The following is a 21497-nucleotide window of genomic DNA, read 5'->3' as shown; positions in this document are numbered from 1 at the left end:
TAGTGTTCCAATCTCAGACCCCAAAATTAAAACAGTATTTTACAGCTTGATACTGAAGCCTCAGATCACAGATATTAGTCGCCCCTTTGTGCTCTGAGAGAAGGATTTGACAGGACATCTGAAGTCTTTCTTTTCTTTCTCCTTTTCCTCTCTGTACAGCTTACTGGCGTGCTTCTTGCTTTGGCTTTGGGAAGTGATAAATCTGAGGTTTGCTATTGAGCTTGGGCATCTGGTAAGGCTGTTCTGTGCTGCTGGCATCCTTCCCCTCACCCTGTCCCAGTGTCACACTAGTAATGATACCGTTTAGGGGATGGAAGAGTGAATGAAAAACATCCGTAGGATTCTTTGCAAAGTAGAAGCAAAAACAGGTCGGTGAGACCCTTCCATTTGTATGACAGTTGGCAGGATAAGCCACAGCACCCGACAGGGGTGAGCTTTCCAGCTTCACTCCGAGGGGCTGTCCAGCTACAGGTTCCTGCTAGCGTGGGAGAAGCAGCCCTTCCATCCTGGAGCCTGGCTCCCGCAGCCGTCACCCATCTGCGCTCCGCGATCCTGCCACCTCCGTGCCGGGCTGGCGGGCGCCCGCTGACTTCCCAGGCGGAGCGGCACTGTCGATGCACGGGACACCGCAGAGGGAGGTGGAACAACTAAAATGAAAGGGAAGAAAGAGGAAGAGGATGCTCTGCCATGCTCCTTTAAGGCGGACAGCCGGCTCCCGCGGGCAGGCAGAGAGGGAAAGGGCTGTGCCCCGGCAGCAGTGCGGGCAGCAGGGAGGGCAGGGAGGGCAGCGCCCGCTCCCGGGCAGAGGCAGGCAGCAGGGCGGATAGGCAGGCAGCAGGGCGGGTAGGGCAGGCAGCAGGGACAGGGCAGGACACACGGTGGGCAGCAGGGACAAGGCGGGCAGCAGGGACAGGGCAGGACACACGGCAGGCAGCAGCGCGGGCAGGGTGGGCAGGGCGGGCAGCGCAAGGCAGCTCGCACCGCCCGGGGAGGGCTCTAATTCATCACCCCGTTCAGCGGAGAGGATGGGACGCCGCTAAACTCCCCTTCCTCCCTCCTCCCTTCCCCCCTCGCCAAGCAAGCCCCCCCTCCTCCCCCCTCCGCTGCTCTTTCTCTTTCCCCAAGCAGTGAGCCTCGGACAGTGCTCGGCTCCAGCGCTTTATTTTAAGATGATCGGCCAAGGTCTTTGCAGATAGATTTTATCTGAAGTTAAATAGCAGGCGCTCGCCGCTCACTCGCCAATAAGTCATTTTTAATAGAGACAAATCGCTCTGGACGCCCCGGAGCGCCGGTGCCGCCGCTCCTGCCCGCGCCCCCCGCCGAAGGCGAGCGGGCAGCCCGGGCAGCTCCCTCCTCCCGTAAGTGTCCTGCTCGGCGGATCCAGAGCGCGGCCGTGTGCGGAGAAGGGGAGGCAAGGGGGGGAGAGCCTGCCAGCCGCCCCGCCGCCCTGACAGTGCCTGCGCTGGATGCACAGCGGCCGCGGGACACCTCGGCGCGGAGCGCGGCGAGGAGATGCGCAGGGGTGGTGGGCTGCGCCGCGGCACTCAGCCCCTCTAGGCTCGCCCATGGAGCGTCCCGCGGAGCCCCGTCCGCCGTCGGATCCCCCACGCCGTACGTATCCCCAGCGCGGCCCCCCCGCGGCGGCGGGGCTGTCCGCGGGCCGCGGGGGCGGAGAAGGGCTGGGGCCGGGAATGGGGGTCCTCGCCCGTCGGGGCGCCCCGGGGCGCGGTCCCGGCCCGGGGCAAGGCACGGCGCGCCTTTAGGAGCGGCAGAGGGAGGTGGGCGCTTGCAGGGGTAAGCAGATCCTGCCCGGGCGTCCCGAAGGCAAAGCTCTCTGCCTCGGCTTTAAGCGCCCAGAAGCATCCCGAGCCACGACCCCAGCGTCTGCTGTCGGCTTCTCCCCGCTCCGGCGCCGCTCCGCTCCCTAGCTCGCTGCCGGGGCTCCGCAGCCAACCGGCGGGCGGCTGTCGCCCGGTCCCCGCCGAGGGCACACAGACAGGCAGGGCTGGCAGTGGCACCCCCGGGCCGTCCCAGCCTACACCACGGGGCTCTCCCGCCCAGTAAAAGGACTGAGCCCTGGGGAGCGCTGCCTATAGGCGGTCTGCCGCCGCCTCGGACCGTGCAATTACTTTGCTTTAACGATGGATTAACTCGATTTTAATCGTTTTTTGTTTCGCCCACCCCCATTCACACACCTCATCTCCTCCTTCTCTCCCGCCGCCGCCCTCCCGCGCCCCCCCCCCCCCCCCCCCTTTCCCTATACACCTCTCTTCCCTCCTTGTGCTGAGCCTAACCTTGTCTTGTGGTCATGGGATCTATAATTTCGTTTTTGTCTAGGCTGGTGAGAGCTCTGCTTGTTCTGTAAAGTGGATGTCAGGTGGATCTATGTTCTGGAAGGAACAAAGAGGCAGCGAAAGCAGCGCGGGGGAAGTTTGAGCGGCGAGGATGCAGGCTGTGTACTGGTACGCGGTCCTTCTGCTGCAGCCCACTCTCTACCTGGTGAGTGTCCCCGGCCCCTCTCACGGGCCGAGCATGGGGAAGCTCGTCGGGGAGGAGGGCGCCAGCCTGGCGGAGAACGACCAAACTCACGGCAACTACTTGCACCCCGCAGCCAGCCCTGCCCCGTCCTCCCGGGGCCGGAGCGGTGCGGGGCGGTGCGGGTCCCGGCCGCGAAATCTCGGCGGGGTGCGAGGAGTGGGGGCGCAGACCTGTAACTTCTCCGCGGGGAAGGGGTGCTCCGCTGGGCCACAGCAGGGTCGGGGTCTCCTGGGCCGCGTCCCCCGGTGCTGCCTCCCGGACAGGTCCCTGGGTGTCTGCGTGGGCACCAGAGCACCGCCGCGGGGGCGCCCGGCCAGGCTGTGGGATGGAGGAAACTTCCTGCCCTCTGCTCGCTCCTGAGGGTGGGAGCCCCTCCGGAAGGCAACCCCCGCGGTGTGCCACTACGGGCGGTGCGGCACAGGCGGGCGGGCACTCGGCGGCGAGCACAGCTAGTATTTTCCGCGAGAAGTGTCATTGACTTTCGTAGCAAATCTCCTTTAAGATTACCGCGGGAACACGAGTAAACATCGGCGTTATCTCCTTTCACACACACACACACTTTATTCCCGCTACGATTGCAAGGAACAAAAACCGGGCAGACTGCCCCTTTGCAGTCCGCATCCTCTCTCGCTTGTGATGCGTTAAGCAGGCAAACGCTTGGCGGCAGCTCATCCCCGTGGCTACGGGGGAGGGAAAAGACCTTTTTCCAGGAGCGTTGCCGAGAGAAGCACACCGGCGCCCGTGCTGGGGGTGGTGACGGTGACGGCCCGGCTCCGGCTCTCGGGCTCCGGCTCTCGGGCTCGGGCTCCGGGGCTCCCCGGGCTCCGGGCGCTGCCCGCGCCGCCGCTCCCTGCGCTGTGGCGGCCGCGCCGCCCGGGGGCGCTGGGGGGCAGCGCGCGCGGCCCCGCGCGGGGCAGCCAATGGGGCGCGGGCCCGGCGCGGGCGGGGCGCGGGGGGCAGGCGGGGCCGCGCGCGCTCCAACCGCGCCCGCGCAGCGCCCGCCGCGCCCGGCCCGGCCCGGCCCAATCCCGGCCCAATCCCGGCCCAATCCCGGCCCGGTCCGGCACCTCCCGGCCCTTCCCGTGCCCGCCCGACGTGGCTACCACATCGGGGGTCCTGCCCTCGCCGGGCGGTGCCACGTCTGCCGCGGGCGTCTCTTCTCCCTGCGAATTTTATAGCTGGGGTGGGGGTGGAGGGGTGGGGGGAAATGGGGAGAAAAGTGCGTGGCAAATAATCCATCAAAAAGCCGGAGCGAGATCGATACGTCGTGTTAAATTTTAAATGTGTTTGCTGGCAGTTAAACTGCTCTCGACTCATTACAACAACAGTGCTGGATTTATTCTAATGCGCTGCAGTCTGAACAACAAGCGCATTAATTCTCCTTTAATTGTAAACTGGGAGCATTTGAAAACCATTCAGTGTGCAAATTATGCTGATTCAATTACCGTTTAGTTACAGACTTCATTACCTGAATACTTTTTTTTTTTTTCCGAGGACTTGGCATTGCAGAGTGAAGGAGACGATTTTCAAGTTTCCCTCGAAACAATGCGAAATATGATACAGAAAAAAAAAAAATCGGGAATAAAAGACCAGCTAGGGGGAGGGAATGCGCCCTTCAGCTGGTCTGTGTCTTCTGCCAAAACACTCGGGGAGGTTCCAAAGGATTTCCCTAGTACGATTCTTCTTTATAACTCGATACTTCCAGGTTGATGCCAATCTCCCCCTATTCTCTGTATTTCAGGAGTGACTCGGAAAGTTTGCATTAGGCCATCGCATGATAACAAACTGTTTATTAGCACCGAAGCATGAAGTTTTGATTAAAGCTTTAATGCGGTGCCACAAAGCAGCAAGGTGCAGCACTTTGTTGTGCCTATCCGTATGTGCACGTTGCTCTGCGTGGACAAAAGCAGTTTCAATTAGGAATTAAATTTTCAATGCTCAAACTGTTAGGAAGGGTAAAGGAAATGGCAGCACAAACAGCTTCCTATCGAGTTTGTTTAAAAAACCTTTTTGAGAGGGGTTAATAATATAGGTGAGAGGGAAAATAGCCTGTTTCCCCTTCGCCTGAATTAGGAGGTGTTCATGGAGAGTGAACAGCTGCAGTGAGGCTGGGCTGCCTTGAAGTCACTCATTTACACACTCTGTCTGCCTTGTAATTTCTCTTCACTCAGCAAACCGCTGCTCTTTTTCTTTTTTTTTCTTTTAAATTCTTTTTCCCCCCTCCCCCTTTAAACCTCTTTGTAAGAAATCTTTAGGAAAAAAAATAGTGCTTCTGCTTTTCTTCCCCTTTTAATAGGGCCATATGCTATTCAGCCTTATTGCCTGAAATTTATAGAGATCGTGGCCAATCTGAATGAGTAGGACTTTTGCTGGGGTAGAGATAGTTCACCATATTATGTTTATTAAGAAGAACATTAGTTGTGCATTGCGAGATGCATTTTCTCCTTGATTTGAGCTGTGCAGTTAATTGAAAATGTTATATTTGATTTTCAATGGTAGTGCATTTCCTCTGGCCTGAATAGGTAAGTCAGTACTTATTTGGCAGAATTGGGAGTTAACCTTTAAAATCTTGCTCTTGTTTTCTTTCTCTACTTTTAAAAAGCTGCAGAAAGTATTCAGACACCTACACTAGATCTCATTTACCACGACACTCCACATCACTGCTGTTCTCTCAAAAGCATCTTAGTCTGATTCTAATGGATGATGTTTCCTTAACTAACAGTGCTGTGCTGAGCTCAGAATCGTCAGTGAGGAAGAACGTAAAGAGTAAAGAAAAAAACCAAAATAACATCCGGAGATCGCAGACTCTCATAGAATTGAGTTCTGTTTGTAAGGACGCTGGGATTTTACACCATTCCTTTAAGGAAAACATTCTCGTTGTACCTCCTGCCTGGTTGCCGGTGAACTTCCAGTCCGACACCACAGGACAGTAAAAGGCCGGGCTGTTTCTTTTCATTTCTTCCTTATTTTTTCCCCCTGTGTGGAAGCAGCAAGCTGCAGAAGTGGCTACAAAACGCGCGGGCTGTTAGGAAGGACGGCAAGGATCCTGAGTATTATTTCTCAGAGGGACAGGTCAAGCAGGCCCTCGAAGGAGGAGGCAGACCGTTTCCGTGCCGGCAGCTGCGGAGCCGCTCCGTGTGGCGGGGCCCGGCGGGCTGTGGCCGGCAGCTCCCGGCGGCGACGGGCGCTCGTCCCGTCCCTCCCCGTCCCGTCCCTCCCCGTCCCGTCCCGTCCCGTCCCGTCCCGTCCCGTCCCGTCCCGGCGCTCCCGGGCCCCGCGCAGCCCCGGCCGCGGCGGGCGCGAAGGGCTCGCTCACGGCGGGATTTCGCCCCCGTCACGGTCACAGGCTCGACTCCCGCCCGCTCTGGGGACACCTTCCCTCACCGCACAAGCGCGGAGTGGGTACATGCACCTCTTTTGCCTGGGTCATCCCGGCTCGAAGAGACTTCAGCTCGTCACTTAGGTGCTCCTACACCGGAGCAGTGGGTGCGGAACTAAAATCAGTCGGGATTTTGCATGGCATGCTGCTAGGGTAAGGATCCCTCCCCCCTTCATCCCCCGCCCGACTTGTCGTCTTCCAGCAAAGTGTTTATTCATCGGTGGGTTTAATTAGGATACGCACCGGAGCCGGGTAGCAGAGTGCTTCAACTCTGTGCAGAACTTAAGCAGCGCAAGAGCAGAAGGAGGGGTGGTTTTGCACCCCGCGGTGAAGGCTGTTGCGCGGGGGGAGCTTTCCTGCGCGGCGCTTTGCCAGAGGAGTAAAACTGCGGGGCTCACGGGGCACCTTGTTAAACACGATGGCTTTGGCAGAGGGGCTTTGGAAACAGCCTGCTAACCTTCCCCCCGTGCCGGGCTGGGATTTTAAGCTCTGTTTCACACCGTCACCGTAGCTTGGAGGCCTTCTGACAGCCGAGAGGAGCTTCCCTGCAAAATTGTTGTGAATAACAGAGGTTTAAAATTGTCCTCGGCGATGGCACACTTGGTACAGTATTTGCTGAGGGGGTAAACAGGGGGTTAGCGGCTTCAGAATTTGTGTACATTTAATTTCCCTGTGTGTCGCAGTGTTTGCGGTCATTTCATCCAGGTTAATGAAAGCTGTGGTGAACGTGAGGAAATATCACGTGCGGCGAAGATAAGCTGATTTTTTTTTCTTCCTTCTTTTTAAAGATTGTTGCTGATTGTGTCCTACTTTGTCACGGAAGGAAAAAAAAAGCCCAACAAACAAACTCACACCTCTATAGGCAGAAAACAAAAGAGACAGGAGGCATTGTCCTATCGTAATCACCACCCACAGTATTTTCTCAGAGGCATTTGGTGGTGAATGCATTCGGGTATTGCTTTTTTCCCCTCAAATAAGCGTTTTCTTTCAATTTTCAAATTGACGTCGATGGCAGGGAGGGCGGGGAAGAGCGCTTGGCGAGCAGGGACAGTAGTGGCTTTTTGTGCGGGGGAGTTTACGTAGCCTTGAGAAGCTCCTGTTCCCTCTTCCTAAACGAGTTTGAGAGACACTGTAGCGGTGGTGTAAGGGGAAAAAATTACCCTTTCGACAGGTAAGACACAGGAATAACAACGGGACCCCGACCTCTTGTAGGTAAAACAAACTTATCTACGCTCTTGATTTTTTTTTTCCCAAGCTGAGGATAGTGTATTCTTTTCCAGGTTTCCTTGCTTTCTAACCACCAGAGACCTGTGCTAGTTCTAGAAGGGGTTTCCCTGCACTGAACTTTCTTTTTCCTGATGCTTAGTACACACTATTTTAATTTAGTGTATAGTTGGAGAAAGCAATCTGGAATAGATTTCACCTTCTGGGGAGGTACCTGAATGTAATCCAATATCCCTGCCTCTCTTCGATTAGCCTTCCAAGTCCTTACGGTACCTAGAGGTATCCATTTTAACCTCTTTAATATTTCCCTGCATCTCTAAACCGCCATTTTAATTAACAAAAAAACCCATTTCCTAATCGTCTTGGAAAGTGCGGTGAAGCAGGTTAAGAAACCAATTGCTCGGAATAGCCAGCACTTGGAGAAAATGAATGTGTGAGCCATCCTAGCCTCCCTAGGATTGGCTTCTGTTCTCCCGACTGGATTTGGGTGAAGTTTTAATGTGATTTAGCAGATAGTTTAACACCCAGCTCGCTCTTCTTGTAAGTCAGCATTAAACCACCTCCTGGGTGCTTTGTAAATACAGCTTTAGCATTTTTTCATGCAGCAGATTGACATGTTGACGATTCTGCTTTAAGGAATGTGACAATAAAGTGGAAAACCAAAGGCTGGCAAGCACTTCATCAAGGATAAAAAGGTTCTGCTGTAAGGATGTCACTCAATTTATTGTGAAAGTCGAATGAATTACGTTTAATGAAAGTGCTCCCCAGATGAATATTACCAGCAATTTCCTGAGTTGGCTCTGTCAGATTGATATGAGGAAATGCCAACCCATATCAAAAAAGATCTCCAATCTCAATTACTATGCAAGCTTTCGAAGAGCTCCTTTTTATTGATATGATATATATTGGCGAGTTCTCAATGCTGTGCAAACTACTCTCTGTTTAACAGGACAGCACATTTCCCAGTTTATTGTTTAACACTACGTTTTTCTGGCTGTTGTATAAACTTCTGCCAGTGCCCTTTTTCTTTTTTCGGAGGGGAAACTGCCTCTCATTCTCTTTCCCTTTCTGTGACCCAGAGAGATCAAAGTTGTGTGGCTGGCAGACAGCGGGGGCGACGCTCATTGCAGGAAGTTTGTTCAGCCTGGATGGACAAAGCCGAAGGTCAAGACAAATAGCTCGGCTGAGACAATGGCATTGGATCCCCTAATTTTCAGTGCATTTCTAGGCAACAATCCAGATCACCATAATATTTGTTACGACTAGCAATCCCGATATTCCCACCCTTTCTTCCTCATTCCTCTAGGGCTTCTAGGGGCAAATTAGGAATTCAGTGAGCCCTCGAAGAGAGAGAAAATCTCTCTTGTCACCTCATCTGCATAAGAATTGACTTTTCGAGAGGCTTTTCTGTTCCATTTTAACTACTGTGATGCCGGTCGTTACTTAAAAATACAGCTTCTTTTTCCATAATCCGTCTTGCTGGGCTTCACTGTGATTGATTCAATCAGATTTCTTCTATCGCTTTGCCATACTCTTTCAAATTTTTTTTTGTATCAAAGCAGAGAGACGGTATTAAAGGACAATAGAGAGGCTCTCAAAACTCTGCAGTAGGACGGGGACATGGTTCCTTTCACATGTGGGGCTGCACTCCTTGCTTGAAGTGTTATTGAGGAAGCAGAAAGAGCTTGTCCGTAGCACATTTTGCCTTAGTCTGGCTTCCTATTTCCCTTTCGTTGCTGGATCCACATCTGAAACTTTCTTCAGAGTATGAGTAGTCTACGTGTTGTTTATTTATTTATTTATTTGTTTGTTTGTTTATTTTGAAACGTGTTTTCACCCCCTCTGTCGGAGATGCTGGGTGTTTCGAGCCACGGACGGCGAGTGCAGGCGCTGCGGAGAGAGCGGGCAAGCTCTGGCAATGGGGCCGACAGAGGGCTAGTGCTGAGTGTCCCGCTGGGCGCCGGGCCGGGGCTGGCGCTGCCCCCTGGCCGGGCCAGCAGCGTCGTGCAGCACCACCCTGGAGAGAGCCGGGCCGGGGCAGCACCCTGGAGAGCACCCGGGCCGGGGCAGCACCCTGGAGAGCGCCCGGGCCGGGGCAGCACCCTGGAGAGCGCCGGGCCGGGGCAGCACCCTGGAGAGCGCCGGGCCGGGGCAGCACCCTGGAGAGCGCCCGGGCCGGGGCAGCACCCTGGAGAGAGCCCGGGCCGGGGCAGCACCGCGGACAGCGGCCGCCCCGGCCCGGCCCGCACGGCCGGCCACTCGCTCACAGGCGCCCCGTCCCGGGCTACTCAAGGTTTTGGGCTGCTGCTGCTTAAACCTCATCCTCAACACACTCTGGACTTGGGGCTTGGCGCTCTGTACCAGTTTTCCTGAAGGAAGAAGGAGAGGGGTGGACCAGCAGATGGATGTATTTGTTTACTGTTGCTGCTCACTGTCTTTCGCTCAGTGGTGAAATGATAGCTTTGTTTTCTGAGGAAAAGCTGGTCAGAGGGACAATACATGTGTATGTGGTGGAGCAGGGGTGGTAGAATTAATCTGGGGATAGGAAAGCTGTTCTGAGATGCTAGGTTTTGTCACATTTTACCCCAGGACCATGACATCCTCTCCTTTTGGAGAGACACCAGAGGTATCCAAAAGCACTGGAGTAAAAAATGAGGTCTGAGACATGACTGACACTGAGACAGGAGAACAGGGGGTTATTAATTAACAAAGACTTTTTTAATCCAATGGGTCCGGGCAGGAGTGTCTCTCAGACACAGTTGATGTCATTTTTGGGGGTAGTGGCACTCTGAGGCACCTGTGAGGGGCAGCCAGATCTTGTTGCCTTCAATTGATTGCCTGTGTCCTGGCAGACAGTGCTCAGGGTATCTCCCAGCCCTGCACTTGCTTTCACGAGGAGATAATCACAGGCAACTGCCTCCACCCCTGTAAATCCCACTTACTATCAACAGAGCTATCCTCTAGAGCTCTACTGCCTGAAAACCACTTGTCAATGAAACAGTGACTTTTGGCAAGGCAGGTGTAAGTGAATGACTGATGAAGAGTCCTTCAATAAAGGAATGTGATGGGAATTGACTGGGCTGAGAGGTAAAATAACCCACAATCTCCACCAGCCTTCCAGATGAAACCATAAGCCATTTATTCCTGATCCATATTCTCCCATGAATACCAGTAGTGATTGTGATGCTTTTGCTGGATGCGAACATTCTCCAGTCCCTTTTGATTACACCATATCCCTGTGCGTGGTGTCTCACAACTGCATTGTCTGCTGCAGAGATACTGCTTTTATCTTCCAAATGCCACCCTCATTAATGTCAATGTCTCACCGTCCAGCTGGTGACAAATGTCTCAGGGACGTTCATCTGCCTTGCACACTGCATCGTCTCTCCTGCTGCCTTGTCTTTTCCTCTCTGAGGAGAGATTTAGTAATATTTTCTTCCTTGCCCCCTGTATCTGCTCAAAAAAATTTTGTCCACTAGTTGGTCTCTGTCCTTTCTATTCACAAGTTAGTTTTGCCAGTATCCTGTGGGTTATCACCTCTCCTGTTAATCTGTTTGATCACTTTGATGACAGCGCATGCAAAGATGATCTGCTCTTTCCAAATCTGCAGGCTGTCGAAGGGGGAGAAATTAGGCCTAACAAATGATTATGATATTAGTGCCCTCTTTTCCTCAAACTTCATATTCTAACCCAGACTTGACACAGAAAACAAAAGAACAAAGAGACTGTTTGTTTCTTTGTGTGTGTAACCTGGTTATTGTGTGCACAAGAGCACTTGTGAATGCTCTTATTTTGATGGGCTTCTGAAAACTGATAAGTCAAATATGTCTATGTTATTTCTTTGCATATTTACTTAAAATTTGGTGATAGCTGTGCAACAGACTTGTTTTAGAAGCTTGTTTAGAGCTGACAGCCAACATAATAGTAGGAAAGAAGTGATCTAATAACCTTAGTTCTTGGAAAGGCATGTAATTAAATTATAATATCTACTATATATATGATATTAATTGATTATTAATATTAGTAATATTTGAGGCATTAGAATTATATTTACTTATTTAGAAAGAAAAGTAGAGAGTCACTTAAATCTAATCTGTACAGTATCCTCAGCTGAAAATTAAAAGGTGCTTCTTACCTTCCTAGTTGGAACATGCTTTGAAATAACACGAGTAGCATTACCAGTGATTAGTGACCAGTGTTTTATGATCCTCTTTCCCCTTCCCCTGCCCTATGTCAGCCTTGCATTATGTGTGAGTTAACTTTCAGCTGGCACAATATTTCCTGAACTTGTTTTAGAGGTGCATGTGAGCTACCGGGTAAAAGTAAAAATAGAAAAGGAGAAACATTCTGGCCACGTATTGAGAACACTATGGACAAACAAAGACTCCCCTGCAGCAGATCCTATGCCCTGATCCTTCAGTGTAATACAAGAGAGGATTCCATGTAAATTGATGGTTTGTTTACTTGTGTGAGGAGGACAGATTCTGTTTATGTTGAAGATTAAGTAGACCATTTCTATTTCTGAGAATTGCTTGTCACTATTCAGATACCACTACAAATTGAAAGTGTAATTGGCAGCTCTTAAAAAATTTTAGCTAATGGAATTTCTGTTATGGGTAGTTCAGACCACCTGTACCATAATATTTATCTGCACAGTCATTTTTATAAGCCATTCTTGATTGAACTTTAGAAAAATACTCCTTCTGCTAGGCTATTTTGTCAAAAAATGTTGTCATAGGCCTTCAGGTATATCTTCTTATATAAAATTAATGGACTGCTTTTTTATATTTACATTTTCATGCCTAGCATTTGAGGTCTTGCAAAAGAAGAGACAGACTTAAAGTAGGAATAATATTAAAACTGTGTCCTCCTGGTTATTGCACTGTCAATAACAGTATTGTAAAATATTGGTGTACTTAAAATCAGAATGTTAGTTTGTAATTTGACTCTAATTTGGACTAATTCCTGCTGTCACTTACTGCAAGTACTCTGTGTTACATACAGAGATTTTTCTTAATGTTTATGTGGGGAATGCTTTGCACCTTGAGAAGATTTTGTAAGAAATATTGATAGGTAAAACATAGCAATAATACTGCAGCTTTGTGAAGGACAATTGCTGAGTGAACAGATCTTTAAGAATCAGGAAGATAGACTACAGAAATGTGACATAAAAGATGTGCATAATAAATAGTACATGAAAGCCTTCACCATTTAAAAAGATGGACTCCATCCTGCTGCCTTCATCTGCAATGGATATTACTTGACAATGTCCACATTTTACATTCCTGCTTGTTTCTTCTCTCTGCTTCCACAAATCATCACATTTGCTTAGCTGACTTGCTTGTAGCAGGTGGCAGTGTAGTACGTGTTGCAAGCAGAGGGAAGTGCACCAATACCTTCAGTGGAATCACATCTGGGAGTGGTCACTCAGAGTGGGTAAAAAACGATATTATCTGGTCCTTGACAAGACTGTGGTGTGTGTGAATCATTATCTCTTGAGCTTCTGTCTGTACTGACTCAGTGGGACCTCTTGCTGTATGTCTCCTTCCTCTGTGAGCAGCTCTGCTCTCTGCGCTAGCACGAGTCATTGCTGTAAGGTACCATCCCACAGGATTACAAATGTACTGGTATATAGCTTGTGTTTGGCTCTTAAATGTGCTGAATATTTGCTAGCTAGAGCAGACTGTGAGTCTTGGAAAAGTTATTGTATGGATTAGCAGATTGTAATTATATGGTTCAGTCTTCCAGTGTAACACAACTCAAATGAATATGGAAATGTATGACTAAGTACATTAGAGGTGGTGCTGTTTTTGTTCTCCACAATTTATAGGATATTCCGAAATTGCAGTGTGGTAGCAGACACTTCAGAGTGAAGGCCAATAGCTTGCAACTACTTTTTAGAAGCAAAACACAATCTCAACTGAAGTTGGAGCACTTGTCACGTATGCTTCAGTGCTTTACTGAGCTAGGAGAAAGTGAATGCAGTATGGTTTTTGTATTTCTTTTTTGGGATATAAAACTTCTTCCATGGAGGAAAAGATAACACATCCATGTCTTCAAAAATATTACAGAGTAATGTTTTTGCCAAGAATCTGCTGAATTTTCCTCTAGACTACTTAGAATCTATTACAATATTTTTCTATAACCAAGTAGTACACTTGATGCTATCCCTTATACTAAAAATATTTTCTTTATTTTTATTGGATAATAATTAATGACAAAAATTCCTATAATTATGAGATAATAATTATTTTTGGATTAATTTAAAGTTTTTGAGTCATGATTTGTGATTCATTCTGACTACTGCTCCAGCTTCTGAAGAAATAGTCTACAAAAATACCTTTATCTATGAAATTAAACTAAAGCTAGGATTTTCAAATAGATAATTAATGTGTCTTTTTTTTTCTTACTGTAAATATGTTTTTGAAGCATTCAGACAGCACACTTACTACTGTCTAGAACTACAAAGAGATGCAAGTGGTGTCATATCTCAGAAAGCCATGTGGGGCCATTTTGCAGAACTATATATGAGGTCTAAAGTTGAAGTCTAGCTGTACTATTGATGTACATGTTTTGCAGACCCCTGCAGATTCTTTTTTTTTTTTTTTCTTTCAGAAGAAAAATGCACTGGAACAATGACCATGTAAAGCAAAAAATGTAGCTTTATTTATTCTTCCACAAGAAACTTGCATGTTGATTCAAAACTACTCAGGCCCAGAAGAACTTTGCCATTGATTTCTTTGGCTGTAAAATGGGGTCTTTAGCTTGATAAATATCTCCGTTTTTATAAGGTGGCTGGGAAAAAATATTTCATTACATTTTAGCTTGATTTTCTTTGTGAGAACTGGCTATTGATAGCTCACACAGGAAAGAAGTAGTGAGCATTTCTAATGACCGTGAAAGAATATGTATGTATGGGTATGTGGTATTCATAGCCTCTGGTCTGAGCAACTTAGTCTTCTGTGAAGTCAAAAAGAGCTGAGCAGGTTCTATACACTTTTATTTCTAGCATTGTTTCTGTCATTGTTTTATTCTTTATTAAATTTACCCAGAAGAATGTCATCCTTTCATTGGCCTGCCACAAAACCCTTCCTGTAGATCCCAGTTCTTTTGTTCTCTGGCAGAATGGCTCCATGGCTGCAGTAGTCCTTCACCTGGAGTAATGACTTCGTGGTTTGTCCCTAAACTTTGATGTTTTATTTTATCCAAGCAGCACAGTGTTAGTCATCTACGTCTGGCGCAAGAACAAACCTGTGCTGTCTGCTGCTACAGGTGGATGATTTGCTTTAGCTCAACAGGTGGAGCTGTGACTTCGTTAGCCTCTTGATTCAGGCTAAATTCATCTCCCTGGGCAGGTCCCTGACTCAATTTTGCTCAGGTGTTTTACACGCTCTAAATTTGTACCTACATTTCCATTGCTGATGGAAAGTTTTTAACCTCTTGACCTATAAAACATTTCAGGTAATGAGAGGCATATATGCTTGTGTATTCATCAAGAGCAGTTGTGAACAGAATGTGGTGCTTCTAGGGAGATTCTATGGGATTTTTTTTTTTCACCTCAGTTTTGTGTAATAATGGAGAAATTAGATGGAGTCTAAAATGGTATTTCATTTAGTCCTCTTTGAGCAAGGTCCACCTTGCATGTTTGATTTTTTTGTGACCTGTCTTTTTGTTAGGTTCTCAAAGTCTGTAGAGATATTTGGAACAATTCTGTCTTCAGCATGTTTAGAGGAAACTAGTTCCAGTGCAGTTATACTAATAACATTTATAAAAACACAAAACTCATTGCTCATACATGCTAAAATTCTCATTTCATAGAATGCTTACAACTCCTATGGGCCCTTTTTGGCCTTGATTGAGCTGGAGCTGATCAATTGGTGATTGGAATGAATGATCATTCCGTGTTGGGAAAATAGATTGTAGGACAACAAGGGAGTGGTTTGAAATAAGTTGGGATAATAGTGTGAGGATCCATATATAAAGGTTCTTGCTTCTCTAAAGATTTCAATTTTCTGTATTCTCATGGCTTTTTAATTCATTTTTCAACATACCACTGTGTAAAGTTGTTTTGTCTGATGAATGCTTAGAGAAAGGTTGTTTTCCCTATGAATTTGTGCATCCCTTGGTAAGTCAGTGCTTCAAATATGATACTAGGTGTTCACTATTCATGTCAGAAGTGTTCCTGATACTGCACTTACAGTGGCAAAGTCAGTTAGGAGAACAAAGACAATACTAACTGAAGATTTCAAGTCACAGCATCTCCAGCGAAGAAATAATCATTGTGATTAGATGAAGCAAAGAGTTTCCAAACAAACTCCAGACTAAAATATGCTGGAAACATTCATCGAATGCTTATGAATAAAATAAGCAGAAATCAAAATGGGGGAAGCTTTTTAATGAACAGAAGTATAGGGTAAATGAATCAAATAAATTGTTTGCTATTAATAATGTGACCAGCTACAGTAAGATTCCAATAAATATGCCCAGTGGGGATGGAAAATCTACACAACTGAAATTACATTGATGAATTTATCCTAGTTTCCAATGCCTTTTGAGTATGTATTTAGGAAACAAAAGCTGTCATAAAGACAGCCTGACAGAAAATGATCTCAACTATGTATTTTTTTTAAATTGAGATACTTCTCTTTGACAGTGAAAGTAATTTTAAGTTACTTAAGGATGCTAAATGTATCTATGCTTAGGCAGAGAATTCTTAGCAGAAATATCAGCATAAAAGTGACCTCTACTTTTGCTAGAAGACTCATTGGGAATGGTAGGAAATGCATATTATTACCTCTCATGTCTGTAGAAACAGGAGGTTAGTCTTTAATGGAATACTGTTGGTTCTAAAATATGAATGAGTCACTGTAGTTGCACAGAAATAGGTACAGTAATCAAAAGGCAATTCCAGCACAAATTCCTTCTTAGAAATCAAAATAAACCCCGTAATCTGAATAAAGATTCATCCTGTCCTAATTGCTTAGCTTTGATGTTTGTTTTTACAAGAGTCTGTCTCCATCTCTGAGCCTGGACCTCTATTTCATTCTTAACTTCTTAAGAATTGTTTACATCTTGCATTGTTGGTGTCTGAGTCAATGTTACCCACAAACCTGAAACTCTGAGTTCAGTCACAGGCTTGGTTCAAGGCTGAACTTCTCACATAGGGTTTTTTTTTCCTCATACAATTTTACTGCCATTGAACACATAAAGGAACCTCTCTCAAATGTCCAACAAAATGACTGTGCAGAATGTTACTCTTACATGCAATAATTTTTATTTTTCACCTCTTGTATCAAAACTTCTAGCTTTAATTGTTTAACTACTTTATTTTACTCCATAATTAATTCACAACCACCATGAACCTAAGCTCTGTCTCATGACAGCCTGAATATATTCTTTGGACATTTTTCAGTGTGCATGTCCTCACTGATCAGTACCTTTTCCATGATTGGTATAAGTCAGACCTGACCATCCCAGGCTCAACTATCAGCTGCATTCACACTTTCAAGCATCCTATTAGTCAGTTGTAAGAAACCAACAACATATAGCAAAGCTTTGTTCCCAAAAAAATGACTGCACATTCAGCTATCACTTACAACAGAGTTAGTATCAGCTGTGATAGACTTTTGAGTTGTTTAACTTAAATGCCACCACTTCAGCCTAAAATACCATAACTTCCCTAGTATTGATTCTGTTGACTCACATAAGCACATGAAAAAAAAAAAAAAAGAAAACAAACAAAAACTAACCAACCAAACAATCCAAACCAAGAAAACTCCCAAAACCCCCCAAAACCAAAGAAGGGAATGCTGACCATCAGGAAACAGTTCTAGCTGGGTGTGTAACACCCTAGACTTAACAAAAGATTTGATAGGGTCACAGGACTTCTCCACTCTCATTTTTCTTTCTCTTGTTCTTATTTTTCTCATCAGCACAGTGAATGAAGCTGCTTTTAGGGATTTAAGAGATTCAGTTCTTTACTTCTTCAGGAAATGTGAATCCAAACTTTACAAATGGAGGTAATTGCTTTAACCACTGCCTGGTGGAATAATCTTGGTGGAATTTTCTTGATTTTCCTTGTTCATTTTATTCTGCTTGGTTTAATACAGTCAGGGACTGCTTTAATCTGAAACAGGATCTCATTGTAGGTATATTCTGAGACATTTGTGTAATTAAGTCTCTCTCTCTTGCTCTTTGGCCTTCTGTATTTGAGTTCACTCATAATGGAAGCACTTCAGATTTTGAGAGCCCTATATCAGAAAAAAAGCTTTATTATCATGTGTAAGAAATTTTTGAACCAGAAAGTAAAGATATGCTGCCTTACCAATTTTATTCATTGGACATACTAGCAACAGAAAAATAAGGTACCTGACTCTAGGAGCATTTATGCTTCAGAAATGTCAGAAAGTGTTTAAGTTAATTCCTTTTCTTTCTCTGGTTGCTTAGTTTGGACAGTTTAGTAGCTTTTATGAATGCTGCTTTCAGGAAACATTTCCCAACAGAAATGTGTGGGCAGCTAATTCCTGGTTATGAACTTTAACAGGTCCCGTGGACAAAGAGAGCAAGCCTTTCACTGTAGTAATTATAGGCACTTTCTGGATCTTCCAAGGTTGCTAACAGTAAGCACAGGCAGTCCTGAATTTTATCTGCTTGCTGAATCTCCATGATCTTCACAGCTGCATACAAGTCCAGTTCTCATCTTATATTTTAAGAAACCCTGTCAGTCTGCATTAGCACAGTAACTAATTAGTAACTAACTGCTTCTAGAAAGCTGTTTATGTGCCCAAGATCCTGAAAGCTTTATTTTTTTTTCCTGAAGAGCAATATTCATGGTTGGCTATGGATACATTTTGTTAGTTTGCAACAAGTTACCAATTTGCAGGCCACTACCCTCGCTCCCCATCCATTACTTTTAAGTTTATAATTTCCTTTGTTTCATGATTTGCATCTATCATCCATGCATAAAAACTTGAAATGAATTACTGGATTGCAAGCTCTCTTCATGTCTATCTGCTTTTTCATTCTCAGTGCACCAGCAGGAACTGTCAGGAAAGGACAGGAGAACTTGGCTCCAGCATCTTATTTTGTTGGTCTAGGATATATAGAGCAAGGACTGAAGGGGTGTTCTTGCTTGGTGCAACTAGCTCTATGGGCAGAAGAAAGCAAACTCTGTTTTCCAGGTCTGATACCTGTGAATGTCATTCTGCAAAAACAGCCCTGAGTGTTAAAACACGTAAAGAATACTGATGGTTTTTAGCTGTAGAAACTGAGAGAGATGATTCTGGGAAGTAGTTAAGCTTGATATTGAAAACACCCAACAAACTAGCCTGGCTTTGAATGGGCGTTCTAAGAATCATAAAAATTGTATGCCTGACAAAAGGGCCATGTTTTAACACATTTTAAAGATTTTTCCTTCTCCAGAAATGCAGCATTAGGACTTCTCAAAGAAAACTGGCTTTGGTTTTTTTTCCAAAGCCAGGGATATTTTCCTGTAAACTTGTTCTCCAAACCATTTTGTGTTAATCTTTCCATAAAGACTATATGAATACTCAGGTAGATACCTTGCATGGAAAATTTTTCCTATAAGCAACTGAAAAAAGTGTCTTATTCCATGAAGTTTCAGACAGCCTTAATCACAACCATTGCTACCAGAACCAACTATAGTTTATAAACATATGTATCCTCCTAGGTGCTCTGTGTGACAGTACTTTGCAATATGGTGTTATTTTGTGAATAACTGTTGCCCTTTTTTTTAATGTTGTACTTTGGAGTAGCTCCATGGTTAAACAGAATGGTTAGAAGAATGCAGTTATTGTTGATATTTATAATTTCTTTATAACACTACTCACCCTATGGTGCTTACAAACAAGAAGTTTAGCAATATCTTTTTCATCATGAGGTTCTTAGAAAATGCAGAGGGAATACTGTGATGTAATGGATAGATTTTTAAATATACATTTTTTTAAAAAATGGAAAGTGACAGGCACATTTGGTATACATGCAAAAAATATGCTGTTCTTTAAGTGTTTTAACATGCAGATTGTATCCAATTATACATAGCTTTAATTATTTCCTAAAGACTCTGTTCTAAAAGTATAGACATTATAGTGCTGTTGGCCCTGGAGGATGTGATATATTTCATTTTGAATAAGGCTTTTTCAAGCTGCCATCTCTTTATGGGTAGATCTTTTTATCTGTACAGATGAAACTAGCTTGTTATAGTAGCTTAAACATAATTAATGATCTGTTTGTGCAGAACAGTTAAGGGACGAAGAAACAGACTCTCATTATTTCTTATTTTTCCATCTTAAAATTAGGAGATTTTTTTGACTGGCAAACAAAAATAGATTACCAGTACTACAAGGTTTGGGTAACGTACTGGTAGCAGGATTAAGAAAGTCTTGCTTCATTTCAGACTCTATGCCCTTGGGGGATCTCAGTTATGCCTTGTGACAAAAAATTTAATGTTTCATTTTGTACTGGTACATCTTTCACTTTTATGTGGATTTAAAAATGTAAATAAAATTGCTTTCTGTCAATGGACTATGTGAAGGTCGCAGTCATATTCACCACAAGAATTCAAAGTGCCATTTGACCCATCATTGGTTCAGTAGATAACAATGCATTCCATTCCCTTCCAGTAATCTAATTTGTAAGCACTTTGTAGCCCAACATTTTATGCCTAGCTGCTAAAAAGTAAGAAATAAACCTTTAAGGACTTCATTTCAGATTTATTTACAGAATGTCTGTGTATTAAATGAGAAGATTTTGGAGTGCCAGGACATCTTGTATTGCAGTCTTGTAACAAGATTGAATATTATAAAAGATAGTAGGAATGACTAGCAAAGGAGTTCAAGGGCTCTCTGATATATTTACTTTAAACTTTTATGTGCTTATCTCACACAATTTTCTCAGATCATCTTTGCGGCAGGCTTGGCATAAACTGCATTCTTCTAAAATTGAAAATGAATAAAAGCTACTGTGCGTGCTGTCTAGAGGTGGGGATGGACAAAACCACAGTTTTAATCAAATAAAATTTTTCTAATTTTGACAATGCAAGGTCTAGGATAAGTGTGAAGTCTGTTTGCCACAATGCAGACTGCCCAAGTGCCCACAGACTTCTCTCTGGATATTTGGAACATTTCTTGGCCAGAGCTTCAGCCGGTATTAAGTCCGGATGGTGCCCCTGATCTGGCCATATGTGGCTATGCATACCTTCTGTTGTTGCTTCCTCTCTTGGCTAGCAGACATTTGTTCTGAAAGTGTGTAAACTGTTAAGCTTTGAAACAGAAACAAACCCTTAAATGCTTAATGCTGGAACGAGACTCTCCTATATGCAGCTTATTCTGCATTTGCTCAGGAGAAACAGTAGATTTTTTTTCTCCAGAATGTGAGCAATATATTTTTCTTAAATATTTATGTGCTGCATTATTTAGAGTTTCATTAGAAATACCTGATATCGGCCATAGGTAGGATCAGGACACTAGATTAAGTGAACTGATTTGGCCATAACTTCATTTCTGTATCCTGTGGAACCCACTAAATACCCTCATACATACGTCAGTTGAGATTATCTCAACTGATTTGAAAGGGACAAGTAAAAACTAACCACTACCAGACTCTACAAACACTTTACAGCAACAGAATTTGATGGAACACACTTCCCAGACCCCCCCTAGATATCCATGGATCTCTAAAAAGATATGACTTGGGTTATTAAGCAAAGATACTGTGGATTAAATATTTACAAATATATTCTTTGTTTTCTGTGGTGGGATTTCATAAAGGTTCTTTTGTTAGGAACAGAAGGAGTTGTCCCAATGGCTGATACTGACAAACTAAGTACCTTTCATGAAGTAGATGTTCATAAGAAGTTATTGTGGAGAACAGACTTGGGGCTCCTTTAACTGCATAGCCAGATGCAGACAACTTAGGTGCTTGGCTAGGCTGTCTTTTGAGCTACAGGAGAAGGAAGTATCCCTAGTCCTGAACAGAGGCAGCTCAGTTAGGAAATCAAAGTGTTTGAGCAAAGAAAGAGCACCCTCCTCTGAGGTGAACTGTTAGCATGGGTGGGTAGCTGTGCACAAACATAATTGTCTTCATCTTGGAAATTACTCACATGCTGGCAAAGAAAATCTCTGTGTTTGACCAAACAGATAAATTGTTGAATTCTATCCTGAGCTTCAGCATGAATGAACAAGATGAATATTATGACTGAGGCACAGGAGTAAAGATTTGTCCTCCAGAAATTGCCTTGCTCTTCCTCCTGTTGCCTACTTTACTTAAGCTTTGCTCACAAAGGAGTTTCTAGGCTAAATTTCTAGGCTAAAGTGATATGAGGTCAGCGTGTATTTGC

At 45.2% G+C, this 21497-nt stretch overlaps 1 protein-coding gene across 1 annotated transcript in view; it reads left to right on the top strand.

Moving 5' to 3' along the window:
• Positions 1-2445: 2445 nt before the first annotated feature.
• Positions 2446-21497, top strand: part of NXPH1 (neurexophilin 1) — a gene marked incomplete at both ends in the record, with an annotated part of 136482 nt that continues 117430 nt past the window's right edge. The window contains one exon of the mRNA XM_084216598.1: positions 2446-2499. Coding sequence (XP_084072724.1) covers positions 2446-2499 — 54 coding nt within the window. The remainder of the gene's footprint in view (positions 2500-21497) is intronic.

The sequence above is a fragment of the Fringilla coelebs genome, assembly GCF_963513975.1.
Source record: "Fringilla coelebs genome assembly, chromosome: 1".
NCBI classification, from domain to species: Eukaryota; Metazoa; Chordata; class Aves; order Passeriformes; family Fringillidae; genus Fringilla; species Fringilla coelebs.
Note: the sequence above shows the minus strand (reverse complement) of the source record. Positions and strands in the feature narration are given on the sequence as shown.